At 34.6% G+C, this 14,377-nt stretch overlaps 2 protein-coding genes across 2 annotated transcripts; one reads left to right on the top strand and one right to left on the bottom strand.

The window, feature by feature from the left end:
- The first annotated feature begins 839 nt into the window (after positions 1-839).
- On the top strand, positions 840-8,881 carry LOC111804865 (26S proteasome non-ATPase regulatory subunit 10). The gene is made up of 5 exons (XM_023689668.1): positions 840-1,143; positions 1,402-1,534; positions 7,682-7,806; positions 7,972-8,118; positions 8,580-8,881. The coding sequence occupies exons 1-5, from the start codon at positions 952-954 to the stop codon at positions 8,712-8,714; spliced, it is 732 nt and encodes a 243-aa protein (XP_023545436.1). The 5' UTR covers positions 840-951; the 3' UTR covers positions 8,715-8,881.
- Positions 8,882-10,624: 1,743 nt separating this feature from the next.
- LOC111806112 (paired amphipathic helix protein Sin3-like 3) lies at positions 10,625-14,103 on the bottom strand. The gene is made up of 8 exons (XM_023691470.1): positions 14,047-14,103; positions 13,486-13,639; positions 13,214-13,403; positions 12,642-12,740; positions 12,423-12,555; positions 11,926-12,047; positions 11,739-11,818; positions 10,625-10,765 (listed from the first exon to the last, which is right to left on the bottom strand). The coding sequence occupies exons 2-8, from the start codon at positions 13,635-13,637 to the stop codon at positions 10,726-10,728; spliced, it is 816 nt and encodes a 271-aa protein (XP_023547238.1). The 5' UTR covers positions 13,638-13,639; positions 14,047-14,103; the 3' UTR covers positions 10,625-10,725.
- Positions 14,104-14,377: the final 274 nt, after the last annotated feature.

The following is a 14,377-nucleotide window of genomic DNA, read 5'->3' as shown; positions in this document are numbered from 1 at the left end:
GAGAACATGAAGCTACACTTGACATCCTGCTAAGAAAACATGGTGCAGGGCATCCCACCTAGAGGAGGAAAACATGGGCCTTGAAAGCACCGCATGGTGTCGGGGGCATGGGTCACATTGGACATGATTAAAGTATTTCATAGCATTCTTGAGTTTCTATGTTTGAGCACCTTGATCTCTTATCCTTGAGTAGTACTTAGCATTCTCTTATCTAGGTAGTAGCAGAGCTTGTGTGGTATTATTTTTGGTTCTCCATCTTGTAAGTTTCTAAGGTCCATAATTTCTCGAGGCATAGGTGGTAACATGCTTTCATAAACATATGAACCCAGAAACATGAGTTATTCTAAAGAGTCATAAAGCTATAATGAAATCTTATCTTGATTACTATGTTTTCTTTAGAAGTTTCTTGGGTCCTAACTTGGTTTAGGTTTCCATACCTTCATGTTCTTAGGACCACGCCTTAAGAAGTAGCAAGTCATTTGAAGCATGTTTAAACCTTAAAACATCATAGGGAATCTTAGGGACATTTTGGTCATTTTACCCTTAATTCTTGGGTTACATACTTAACGTGTTTCAATTATTTTCAAACTTCACACCATTGCATAACATTGTGAAGTCATCTTAAAAAATAAATTACATGACTTTAATAAATTATGTGTGACAAACCTTTTTAGGTGATTGAAATGAAAATTTAATGGGAAGTACAAATTTGATACAATTATCCAAATTTAGAACTTAAATGGATCCAATTGGAAGTTTATGATTTAAATGGGTAAGAGATGAAATTAAATGTTCTTTCTTTTTCCCTAAATTTTTATTCAATTCTGATAAGTCTAGAACGTTCCATTTCGGCGGTTCGGTTCGGACTAAACGAGGTTGTGATCAGAGTGAGAGTCCTCTCCTCTCCAGCAACTCAACACTCCAACCTTAACCTTCAAGTTCTCGAAATCCATGGATATGGAAATCGATGCCTCGAAAGATCTTCGTCTAATCAAAGATGAAGATCTTTTCAAAGCCGCAGAGACCGGCGATTCTTCCGCTTTCGCTGCCCTTGCACCACACCAGCTTTCTCAATCTCTCTCCCTGAGAAATGAGGATGGCCGCTCTCTTCTCCATGTTGCTGTCTCTTCAGGCCACGCCGATGTTAGTCTTGACCCAACTTTTCTTTGAATTAGTGAAATTCCAAACCAAAAAGCTCTCTCCCATGGCTTCTCTTGTAAATGAATTACAACTAGTGGTTTTATTTTTGGCATTGTTTTTGTTATTAGAAGAAATGACGACTTATCACCTTGTCAATTTGAAATGCGTAATGAAGTACCGACCATGACTTTGTTTAAGGCTTAAATTTGGATGTCTGTTGGCCTTATTTATACATTATTGGAATTCTTCGTAATGCACCAGGTGGTAAAGATACTAGCTACTGCTGATCAGTCTACAAAATTAATTAACTGTGCCGATGAGGAAGGTTGGGCACCGATTCATTCTGCTGCTAGCATTGGGAGGTCTGATATTTTAGATATCTTGCTAAGCGGAGGTAAGTGAATTCTAAGATTTTCTGATGTTTTGTATATCTGGTTGCTTTTGTAGTGCTTTGAGTCGGCTAGTTTATGTACAAAGCTCAGTTGTTTAGCATACGGATGAATCTTACTATAGACTCTGCACTGTAGGCGAGTGTTGATTATTGGGGGTCTCTAGAAAAGGGGACCTTAGACTCTCACCTTCCATCTTCAAGATGCCCATGAAATTTCTTAAAACTGTCTAGTAATCAAACCATGTCGTTTTTAATCTTCTTTTGTTATCATTAGTTTATTGGGTGTTGATAAAGACTGACTCTCACCTTCTAATTTGCACTTAAACATAAAAATGGATAGTGGAACGAGAGACCACTGGCACTAATGTTTGGAAGATCCTAGTATAATAGAAAGACCTCTTTTGGAGAATCAGCATCATGGACGGTTTTTCAGGCTATTCAGTACTAATTTCTAGATTTTCACATCGGGGACAAGGTGTTTCGGACAGGAGCAATTTTAGGTCTTTAATAGTGAAAGCTTATTATAGGAGGGTTGAAAGGGAAATGTATCCTTTTAAGTTAGTGTGAGGGTGAGAAAGTTTATGTGTTTGCTTAAAGGGAGAATAGAAGGCCTCTTGAATTGGCTTAGTTGATTGTTGTATGGTGCCTAAGTCACCTTTTGTCTACACAGTAGAAAATTACCAGCATTTGTACCTGCCATAGCATGAAGTATGAGATTGTTAGGCCACAATTATAAACTTCTATATTAGAAAGGGTAAAAAGGTAAAGCAAAAGAAAGTTAGTTAGAATGAGAAGACGCTTTGCCTTTCAGAGCTAGTAGGTAGGAGGGGGAAGGGATATGGTTATCTTGGGATTTGTAGTGCATTTTTAGTAGAGATTTCCTCTCTCAAGTTAGTCAAGCTTTGTATGGTGATATCGTTACTTTGTTCTCTACATTGCATACTTTAAATTTCTTGGATCTATGATATTGGTGTCAAAGCACGTTAATCCTGAGAAAGGGGTAGACGATGACGCATAAGCAACTAGAAGAGAGTATGGTAGGAAATCTAACATCGGTTCAAATAGGTGTTTCCTTGAAAGCCTAACAAAAACTTGGGTCTAGGGATATTTTGACGAGTAGTGGCACTTGTCGGTTGTGGTGTATGTGGTAGAATTGACAACCCTAAAACTCGACTCCATGTGTATAGCGATTGAAGTTGTTATCCAAAAGTTCTAAACAATTATTCCAACTATTGATCAACTTTTCCCTCAATGATTAATTGACAATTGAATCCAACTCCTGGAGTGTGAACCACCCATCAATGTCAAGCCATACAGGTACACTTACGCTTAGAAGTTTGAAATTGATCGAAGAAATGTTAAATGGAGACATTACCATATACCAACCTGATACTCCTAGTGAAAAAAAAAAGGCAATAGTAGGAGGTTTTGTGTTGATTATAAGGCTCTACACTATCTGTTTGAGTATATAAGTCCATTATCCAAGGTGAATTTTCACTAAATGATTCACTAACCCTTTGGACCTTTTTAGGTTGCGTCAGGTTATGAATGATGGGGTTTTGTTCCAAATGATTAGAGAACGGACAGTGTTCCTTTAAGTCTGCAATTGATGGTCTATTGTCTATTTAGGTGTTTTAAGAATCTTCGAAGGAAGTTGAGGCGATGCCCAAGTTTACAACCCAACAAGAGATGAAGGAACCTAATTTGTTGGCAGAGGAAAATAGAACTGTTACAAATCAACAATGTTTAGAGGTTGAAATGATTTTTCAAATGTGAATGTTGACACTGTAACTTTCATAATAGAGAAAGGAATTAATTTTGAATCAAAATTTGATATGTTTAATGCAAATATTTTGTACCATGAAATGCCTTTACGGGAATCAGAGAGGTTAAATGAATCACTTTCATCCCATGGATTCATTAGTTGTAATATGAAGTTTTTTGTTTTGCCTTCCGTTGTTAAAGATTCAAAGAGGGAAGATATCGTTTTGGTGAACAGTTCACAAAATTTTACATCTAGAAATAAATACCATGCTCCTTTGTATTCTCAAAATCGTGTTAGGGGTTTGGTTCTTCACTGCTCTAATGGTGATGTTTAATTTAGCACTCAAATTCGCCATTACGATCCTGACAACATCAAGAGCAACCTTTACGTCTTTAGAAAGATATGAGAACATCTAAACCATTGCTTTCGGGGAGTTGTCTAAACCTTTGACGCACTCTTCCACGTGGGCAATAGACTTTGTTGAGCTATCCCCATGCTCGAAGCCAAAATTAGCCAATGTGACTTTTTCTTCTAAATTAGCCAATGATCATTACCTAAATTAGCCAATGTAACTTTTTCTTCTAGGGTCTCAATTTTGGCATTGTTGGGAGGGAGTCCCACATTGGCTAATTTAGGTAATGATCATGGGTTTATAAGTAAGGAATACATTTTCATTGATATGAAGCCTTTTGGGGAAGCCCAAAGCAAACCCATGAGAGCTTATGCTCGAAGTGGACAATACTATACCATTGTGGAGAGTCGTGATTTCTAACATGGTATCAGAGTCATGTTCTTAACTTAGCCATGTCAATGGAATCCTCAAATGTCGAACAAAGAAGTTGTGAGCTTCGAAGATATAGTCAAAAGTGACTCAAGTATTGAACAAAGGGTGTACTTTGTTTGAGTTTGAGGACTCCAGTAAAAGGAGTCGAGTCTCAGTTAAGGGGAGGTTGTTCGAGGACTCCATAAGCCTCAGGGGAGGCTCTATAGTGTACTTTGTTCGAGGGGAGGATTGTTGAGGATTGTTGGGAGGGAGTCCCACGTTGGCTAATTTAGGGAATGATCATGGGTTTATAAGTAAGGAATATATCTCGATTGGTATGAGACCTTTTGGGGAAGCGGACAATATCATATCATTGTGGAGAGTCGTGATTCCTAACACTCAATCCTTCCATCATCTCTTGGATGGGCATCCTATTTAGGGACAATTTAATACATGTATGCAAGATTCCAACTGCCAAACATTGTTAGGGACTTCTTGCAAGAGTACCTGCTTTCAATCTTGACTAACCGGTCAACAACGCTTGGTTGGTTCATTGATTGCATTGTCTGGCCACCTTTTGTAGGAAGAAAGCTGATTCAAGTCCCTATGAGTTTCTTTAAAATAGGTTGAGTTTCTTAAAAATAGGTTGGTATATTTTCTGAGAGGACAACTCTCATGAAGTATTTGGTTTAGCTAAATTGTCTTTGGGAAAAAAAAAATTCTTTTCTTTCGGTTGAATTGTAGAGGATGTATTTAAGAACTCGAATGAAAAACAAGGGCTTGGGTTTCCGGTCAATGAGATCTCAAAAGATTCTTTAAGTATTGTTGAAAAGTTGTCTTTTTCTTATTCTCAACGGGTTAAAAATGTTTAGCGGTGAAATTGGATTCCAGTGAGCTAATGGTTGTTTCTAGGTTATTTGCTCGCAATAGTTGGAAGGAGATCAAAGATGCTTTGGAAGATCACTTTAAGGACTCTGATTCAATTAATCCTTTCATGCAAGCAAGATTTCACTAAATTTGAAGGATGGAAACTCATTTAAGACTTTTGATTATGAAGGTAAATGAAGACTCTATGGTGATTTAAATTTGCTTATTGAAATATGGTCTTGTGAAGAGCATAGTCGTCCAAATTTTATTGAAGGTTATGGTTGATGAATCTCCGTCAAGAACTTGTCTCTAACCTATTGAGATCATAGCACATTTAAAGCTCTCGACCCTAGGTATTTTCTACCTACTCATTGTGTCAGTTTCGGGTATAAGTACTCTTTTGTTGAAGATCGTTTGAAACTCCCTACTCGGTGGCGTAAAAGGAGTCTAGAACTCCTACCCTTTGGCGCCTCCTCAGAATAAAATGAGCCCCGCTCGAGGGACGACCAAAAAATGGGAGTGTACTGCATTGGGCAGAAGACAGAGTGGTTCTACCAGCCAAAACTCATCTATGTATTATTGTAACACCTACTGATGTACCTCATAATTGGGGTGTACGTTCCTGATAAATGCACACACTTGTAGTCATTTCAGCCTAATTTTAAACTGGTTAATGCAAGAACTACTTAACTTGCGGTTGTTGCAAAAGAAAACAGGCCCCTTAACCAGTCATATCCATTTATGGAGATTCAGGATCTGAAGCTCAAATTAAAGGCGATTGAACTGAACCTTCCAAGTGCATCCCGTAGGAATCGAACCTATAAATTTTTCCCTTTATTAGTTCGCAATACTTTGTGGTTATTGTTTGAGTTTTCTTTGAAGCTAAGTTTTTGTTTAATAGGTCCTTTTTGTTTCTTGGTCATTCCCTTTTCTTTTATAATTTCTTTATGATCTTGTTTGCTTGTTTTTTTTTTTTTTNTTCCTTTGGAGAGGAGTTGGTATCATTTGAATATTTTCCTTTTCATTATATCAGTGAGAAGTTGTTTCTTGTTTAAAAAGGGAAAAAAATTAATTTTTATCTAAGGTTAAAACACTACAAATTGGTGACTAAACAAGCTTGAATGTTTTAAGACATGCAACCTAAATACAAGGCTTGCAAAGGGGCAGAATGCTCTCTGGTGCAATTCTAAAGAGAAAACTCAACTTCAAATCATTCAACTCAACTGTGTGGAAACAAAAAGCTTTCCTTGGGTTTATATAGCCAATGGTCTTGACAACTTTTCTAAATTCCGTTTAATTCAAATAATTAAATCCTATGCTAGAAATGAAATAAATACTTTGAAAATAACAAAACTCAAAGATCTTTTAGCAACTTGTAAAGTTTTGGTTGGTTGAAAAGTTAAATTAAAAATTTACGAAGGAACCATCAGAGCTCGTCTTTGGACCACAAAGTTCAAAATATCTTTCAATGACAGAGAGGTAGAGTGGGGAGAATGCTGATCTTGTTGGAGAAACGTCAACTATCTGCAGAAGAATTCTGGTGGTTGTTGGAAGGCAACCTTAAAGAGGACTGTCTTCATGGCTTCCTTTTTTCTCTTTTATTCAGTGGTCTAAACACTTAAATATCCAGCAAAGGAACCCCAATATTTCATTTTCCTTTCGTGGTATTGCCTCTGCTAATAGAATGAGGAAGGCAGTAATAATGTCTTCCTGACTTACACTTCCACTAGCAGTATTGGGTATTGGTTGTTCCGTGTGTCCCCATCACTTGCCTTGTCTATGCTCTATCAAATATCTCTTGCTCATCACTCTCATGGCTCACCCTTTCAGAAGCAAGGGCAAGAGCAAGGGCAAGGGCATGGGCAAGGGCATGGGCAAGGCGAAGGGCAGAGTCAAAGGCAACGCCAAAATTCTTTGGATTAAATAGAAAAGCATTCCATGATAGGGATAGAAACTTTTGAGCTCTCTTGAGATTAAACTTCTTTTCATTTGTCTATCTCTTGATAGTAATTTGTAAATATTATAACTTTTTTACTTTTTGCCAACTAGTGAGTCGTTTTTATTCTCTTTTATTTGTGTCGGTTTCTTATTACCTTCATTCAAGAAAAATTTCTATGCGACTGTCGCAGTCTTAACTATTTAACTATTAGATGCATGAGAAAGAAAGTAAAAGATGAACTACAAAAAAATTAAAAGATGCTTTTGATGGTGCCTCTATCAGCCATGAGACCAACAACTACACTGTACCTACCTCCCCAATAAATTTTTCTTTTGCAGTCCCTAATTGCTTCTTTCTTCGTATCTTTCTCCCCTAATTTAATTAAAAGCTTTGTTTGTTACATTTGAAAAGGAGAAAAAAAAAAAAAAAAAAAAAAAAAAAAAAAAAAAAAAAAAAAAANTATACTCTTGTGAATGCGAGAATTAATATGTTTATGGAATTATCTATAATTCCGAAGCTGTCTTTTTCTCTCTTCATTTTTCTTCCTTTTAAAGCATTCCTCGCGATGTTTTGATATAGCCTATGCTCTCATAAAAGTCTTCAAATGAAATCTTACTCATAAGTCACAATTGAAATTGATTTTGATAGGGTATGTTACAAAAGCCAAAACCTTTCTTTTTACTGGAATAGAGCCGCTGAGGAATTAAAACAAATGAACGATTAAACCAAAATTATTTATGATGAACACGATTTCTATACTTGAGATTTTTATATGCACGTGTTTATGTTCAAGACCTTTCATTTTTTATCTTACAGGAGCCGATGTAAATTTGAAAAATAATGGTGGTCGCACTGCTCTTCATTATGCTTCGAGCAAAGGGTGGTTGAAGATTGCTGAAACTCTTATCTCACATGGAGCCAAAATTAATCCAAAAGACAAGGCATGTCAGTCACCTCATATATAGTATTTTAAATTGTCTAAGCTTTATTTCAATTCAACATGTAGTTTGCAAGTACAGCTAGAGTTGAAAAGTCTTATTGTGTCATACTTGTGAATCATCTGATCAATATTGCTCATGGGAGCTGATGAATTGAACAAAAATTAGGTGGGCTGCACGCCGTTGCATCGAGCAGCTAGCACTGGGAACTCAGAATTGTGTGAGCTTCTGATCGAGGAAGGAGCAGAAGTTGATGCAACTGATAAAGCTGGTCAAACACCTCTTATGAACGCAGTAATTTGCGAAAACAAAGAGGTTATTTTGATTCTTATATATATATATATATATTCCGAACTCTATGGTATAAGTTTGGCTTTAGTTAGATAAGTTTGTTTCTATCATCTGTTTTATGACGTTGGTTGTATATGACATCTTCGTCTGGCTGAAAGGGGCGTTGTGATTGATGATTAACGAGGCAAATAATCCTAATTTTCTATAAAATTGGTACCAACTTGAGCATAACTCAATTGGTTGGTTAAACCAACTTGAACTCTTGAGCCAAAAACTAGTGTTGTTATTTGTTTACAGTTAAAATAAATTACATATTTCATCACGTTTTTAAACATCGGGCTATGTTTATTTTTTAGTTTTGTGATTAGCATTGGTGGATTAGATGTAGATATTGCTTGTGTTGTCGTGGTAGACAAATGTTATTACTAGTTGTGTAAGCTCAAGAGAAGATGTTTATTAATACTCTATGTTGATGTGTCTGACAGGTTGCTCTTCTTCTAATAAGACATGGAGCGGACGTGGATGTGGAAGACAGGGAAGGTTACACTGTGCGTGGTAGAGCTTCAAGCGACTTCAGGCCTACCCTGATTGACGCTGCCCAAACAATGCTTGAAGGATGATGAAAACGACGTCGTTGTTAAAAGCTGTACCAAGGGTTCCCTGTATTCACTCCTCTAGTTAATGAGAAAAGAAGGTTTCCAGTTTGGGTTCGAATGCCAAAACCTGGTGTTCTTCATTTTCCCTTTTTTATTATTATTATTATTATTATTATTATTATTATTTTTAAGCATTCTTATTGGGGAAAAAAAAAAAACTGCAAGATTTAGTGAATGGGGGGATCATCAATGCCAGCAATTCCCATTAGAAAGATGCAGAGATTGAAGAGACTTTTATATATATATATATATATATATATATATTTATTTATTTATTTATTTATTTATTTATTTATTTATTTTTTTTTTTTTGAAGTTCCATTCTATACTAGTAGTTCCATGATGTTGTAGGGCTTGCTCAAATTTAAAGTCGAGGGGAGCAACACTTGAAATGGCAATTCATAAAAAAAGTCGAGCAATTCATAAAAAAAGCCGAGGGGAGCAACACTTGAAATGACAATTCATAAAAAAACACCGATTTGCAGATCTGCTAAAACAAGACGATAACCAAAAGGAATTACTGAATAGTTTAGTAAAATTGATATGACTGCTATGGATGGTTCGATACTGAATAAACGCGTATCACCTCTAGATGGAAGCAGATTTTGTTTAAAAAGTGGTTTTGTGCCATCTGCTAAAGCTTGATGAACCCCCAAAGGACCTGCATATTTAGGTCCAATACGTTGTTGTATCCCAGTGGATATTTCTAACCATACAATTACTAGTATGCTAATGGTGAAGTTTTGGTAAATATTTGGATGATTTTATATTTTGAGGTTAAGTTGATTTCCACATACGTTGAGACACTTCTTATATGTTATATGTTGAGACAGTATCAGACACACTTCTTATATGTTATATGTTGAGACAGTATCAGACAGAGCAATCTGATCTCATTCAATGATTTCTTTTTGTCATCTCTCTAAGCGCAATTAGCATGAAACGTGAAATGGGGTGAATCACCCCGATCTTGAATCAACTAGTAGATCATCAAATCAACCCTAGATCATCAAATCAACCCTATACAAAAAATTGATTAGTGATTGGGAAGTCCACTTCGATCTTATCTTTTTTTGCTTTTTATGAAGACGCACTGGGAGCTAGTGCTTGCTGGATAAATAATATAGGAGTCGAGATTTGACCACTTTTTAACATTGTTTTTTTTTTATTAAATGCAAGTTGCCTTAATTTATTTAGTTATATTGATCAAAATTGACTTTGAAACGTGTTGATTTAAGAAATATATAAAAAAAAGATTAAATAAATTGAAAGAGTTTGTCATACACAGGTTATAAATTTAATATTAAATTACAGGGTTTTTTTTTTATTATTATTTTAAATTTTGAAGATTAAGAAAACCTTTATTTTTGGGTCCTAAAACAAAAAAGATGGAGAAATTGGACGGAATAATATTGAAAATTAATGAATTTGAGTTGCCACTTTTTTGTTCTTATTTACCCAATATTCACATCTGATTTAGGGAGGCTGTACCTTCTCAAATATTCTCTTATTTCAAGTTTATTAGATATCAAAATTCATATTATCTCGCAGGCCGCCGGCGCCACCATCATTTTAATTTTTTATTTTTTTTCTCTCAAACCTGTAAATTTTATAAAAAGAAATTTAAGTCTTAACTAATTTAGGGAATCATCATAGTTAATAATAAAAGAATAATAATAAAAGAATACTCATGTATGAATCTTTTGGGGAAGCCCAATCAAAGAATACTCTCTTCATGGATGAGCCCTCCTCGTGTGAGCCTTTTCGAGAAATCCAATGTAAAGTCAAGAAAACTTATTCTCAAAGTGAACAATATCATACCATTATGAAGTCGTGTTCATCTAACAAAAATACCTAATTGAATATGGTGATGTATGTTACTACCCCTAAATGATATCTGCTATATTTTTAAACTATTGATTTTGTGTTTAATTACTTCAATTTTTTTTGTTTATGGCTTTTGGATTGGTCATTGTCATTTTTTCAAGGTGATATTTGTAATCCTGCATCCATTCCTGTTTCAAAATTAAAATAAATAAATAAATAAATAAAAACTTGAAAAAAGGAAAAAAAAAATCACATAAATTAGGAGTTTATTACTGAAATGGACATTTTAAAAAAATTATTATTTATCACGTCTATTTCCCTATTTTATATATAAAGTTAGATATCCATCTTTATTACATAGTTTTATATTTAAAGCACAAAAATAGACATTATTTTAGTTATAATAACTAAATCACAACAATTTAGTATTAATTACTTACTATAGACAAGACAAGTTGGAAATCAAGGTAGTGAAGCAACTGATCATAAAAGAAAAAGACAAAAAAAAAAACGACAAAGAGGGAGAAGACAAAATAAAAATAAAATTAGATTTCTTATATAGTCTTAATTTTAAAACCTATCGAGTTAGTATAAGAGACTTTGTGGAACTACAATCTTTTTTCAAAACTAACTTAGATAATTAAATTAGTGTTCAATAAATTTAAATTTTAAATTTTAAATTTTTTAGTATAAAATAGGTAACAAAACAAAGAAATTAATAGGTGTAAATAGTATTAATAAAGCTCCATATTTAAAAATTAAAAACAAAAAAGCAAGTTCTTCCTTGATAAGAATTTTGTCTTAATTTTCTATTATGGTTTAGACTTGGACTTATCTTCAAGCTTCCCTAAAAGGTTAAAGACTGATCTAATAAGATATTTACTCAAGAGTTTGAAAGGGAACTAATCTTTACCAAACCATCAATTCCCTTGTTCATGATTAAAGGAAGATTGAGATGTGAGTTACAAAACTGACCCATATTCAAGCTTTTTTCAAGTTCAAAATTATGAAAACCTAAGTCTGTGACAGTTTCTTTTGAAGGGTAATCAAACCAAGAGCCTCCAGACTCGACTCAAATTCAAGAAAATGGTGCAATTGAATGTGAGAAGGATTGAGTTGAAGAGTAAAGCAAAAAACAAAAACAGGGAGAAACATGCTAACCTGAAAGTTGAACGCTTATAGAAATCTTCACTGTGTTCCGTGTCCACGTCAGCTACACGTGTAATTAGTAGAAGAGCCACCTGTCAGACACGTCAACATCAGTAAACATCTTCCCTTGAGAACACAAGAATATTGAGCATGATCCATAGTTTCCAATATAAGAGTAACAAATGAGTTTCTTCTATACCATAGAATGCAGTTCCGATGGAGTGATTATTTCCCTGTCAAAAACATCAAGGCATTTCACAAATTGTTGTGGAACGTCAACTTCTCGTAACTTTTGATTCATCTTCTCAATTAAAGACATACCTGTCATGAAATACAGGACAATATTACAGATCCCAAAGAAAGAAACGAAACAAACTTTTGATTGATTGGTGAAAAGGAAGAAGAATTGAATGCAAAAAGAGAATCAATAGGACTAAAAGCTAGAACACTTGCGAGAACAAGAAACACCGACACCAAGAATACAGATGCAACAAAAAGAATACTCAAAAATGGCTTGTTAAACAACAACAAGAACAAAGATATTGATCAATGCCAAGATCTTGTTTAAACAGAGACGAAAAACTTGAATAACCAAACCGAACCACCAAGCAGAAAGGATGTGTAATGAAAACAATATTAACTTTTCATTGCATTATGATTAGGACATTATGAAACCCACTTCAGAAAGCTCATCACCTTCTTCATCAGGACGGTCAACACCAATGTTCTGCTCAGGATCATTGTTTGAGGTTGTTGTGAGTGAAGGACAAGGAAGAAAATCAGCAAAACCCTCAACAAGGTCTGGGTGGTCTTGCATCAGTACACAAACCTGCAAACCCAAAACTATTAATCTTAAATGAAGCAACAAAAACAGCAATTTTGTTTCTTACTTGAACTTGAAAAGTGAAAACAAACCTCCCGGTGGAGCTCACTTAGAGGCTTTTTTCCTCTTTTGTACAAATGCAAATTTCTCATAAATGAATTGAATATATGGAACTCACCTTCAAACCGTCTCTGCATTTACAAAAACAAAAATGTATACAATGCAGGAAAGCAAAATAATGACATCAAACTACGTCAAAAAGTGATTGAAAGTACTCCTAAACTACGAAGTTGGTTTCATTTATACTGAAACTCGTAAATGCTTCATTTTAACGTTTGAAGTTTGAAGTTTGTTTCAAAACAACCTTTCGCTATTAAATTCATAGACAAAAAAGGTTTAATTTGCATAAGTGAACAATAGAAACACATTGTTCATCTGGTCGTCCTCATCCTTCAACCTCAAGCCCCAAATTTTCTTTCTTCTGTTTGTAACTTCTTCACTAAACCTAAACCAAAATTTTCATCCCGCATGTGTTTAGATTGTTCATTTCAACAATATATAAGCAGATACAAACTTTTCCATCATGAATTTAACGAGAAAAAACTTCAAATTCCAAACTTCAATGGTTAAAATGAAAGTTTTCAAGTTTTGAGACAAAATTTACCTTAACCTCACTGACATAGTCCAAAGCGTCTCCAAGTTTAAGAGGCCGCCTCCTTCGAGGAGGCGTTTCATCCTCAAGAGGACAAGCTATTGCATATCTTTGTGGCAAAAAAGTATTAAAGCCCAAAATCAGGTCATTATGACCTCTGAATAGACGCTTTACCCCTGTTATGACGCCCACAATGTCAATTCTGCAAATCGATAACAACACAGATCACTTCAAAACTCAAATGGAGAAACCTATAAACTAGATATTTTATATTGCAACCAAACCTTTGAAACGCTAAATCCTTCATGAGTTGAAGAAATTCTTCATATTTTTCCGTCTCGTTTCCAATGACGTCCTTCACATTCTTGAGAAATTCTAAGGCATCCTCCGCTGTTAATTTCCGGATACTTCCATCTGCCTCCCCGCGGTTCTTCATTTCTGACAAAGCACCTGTTAACTACGGTGATCTATAGAACTCACTACTGAACCAGTATCAAGATACAGACACAAGCACGTCCTATTCTATTGATTTGGCAAACCTCTATCCTGATCATTAGTTTTCATTTAATCCTCAACCATAACCAATATACTTCTCGATTGAAAGCAACGATAATAAAATCCTAAAAGAACAAACCAGTTCACATTTCTTGATAGCAACGCAACGATAATAAAATCCTAAAAGAACAAAAAGATTGAAGGAACAAAACAAATTCACATTTCTTGATAGCAACACACGACAATAAAATCCTAAAAGAACAAGAAGATCGAAGGAACGAAAACAATTAACATTTGTTCATAGCAAGGCAACAAAGACACGATTATGGAAGAAAAAGATAAACGATTACCTGAAGAAAATCTGCGGAAGCTTTGTCGAATGAGCAAGAGTTGAGCAGTAGAACAAAATTAGGAAGGATGGTTTTTGAAGATTCAAATATTCTAAGTGGTTTATATAATTAATTCAATAAAAATAAAATCGTATTTCATGTAGTTGGGAGATATATTTACTAAAATGCCCATGAAAATAAAAATTCTAAAGTAATTATTACAAACATAAATTAAAATATTTTCATTTTGATTTTAATATTTAGGATTTAATTCAATGGTACGAAATTTTAAATGCTCCATGTATTTGCATGCATAAAATTTTAAGATTTTTTTAATTCAATTAAATCCGGG

This window comes from Cucurbita pepo, chromosome LG11, assembly GCF_002806865.2.
Source record: "Cucurbita pepo subsp. pepo cultivar mu-cu-16 chromosome LG11, ASM280686v2, whole genome shotgun sequence".
In the NCBI taxonomy this organism is placed as follows: Eukaryota; Viridiplantae; Streptophyta; class Magnoliopsida; order Cucurbitales; family Cucurbitaceae; genus Cucurbita; species Cucurbita pepo.
This window is presented reverse-complemented; position numbering and strand designations above follow the sequence as displayed.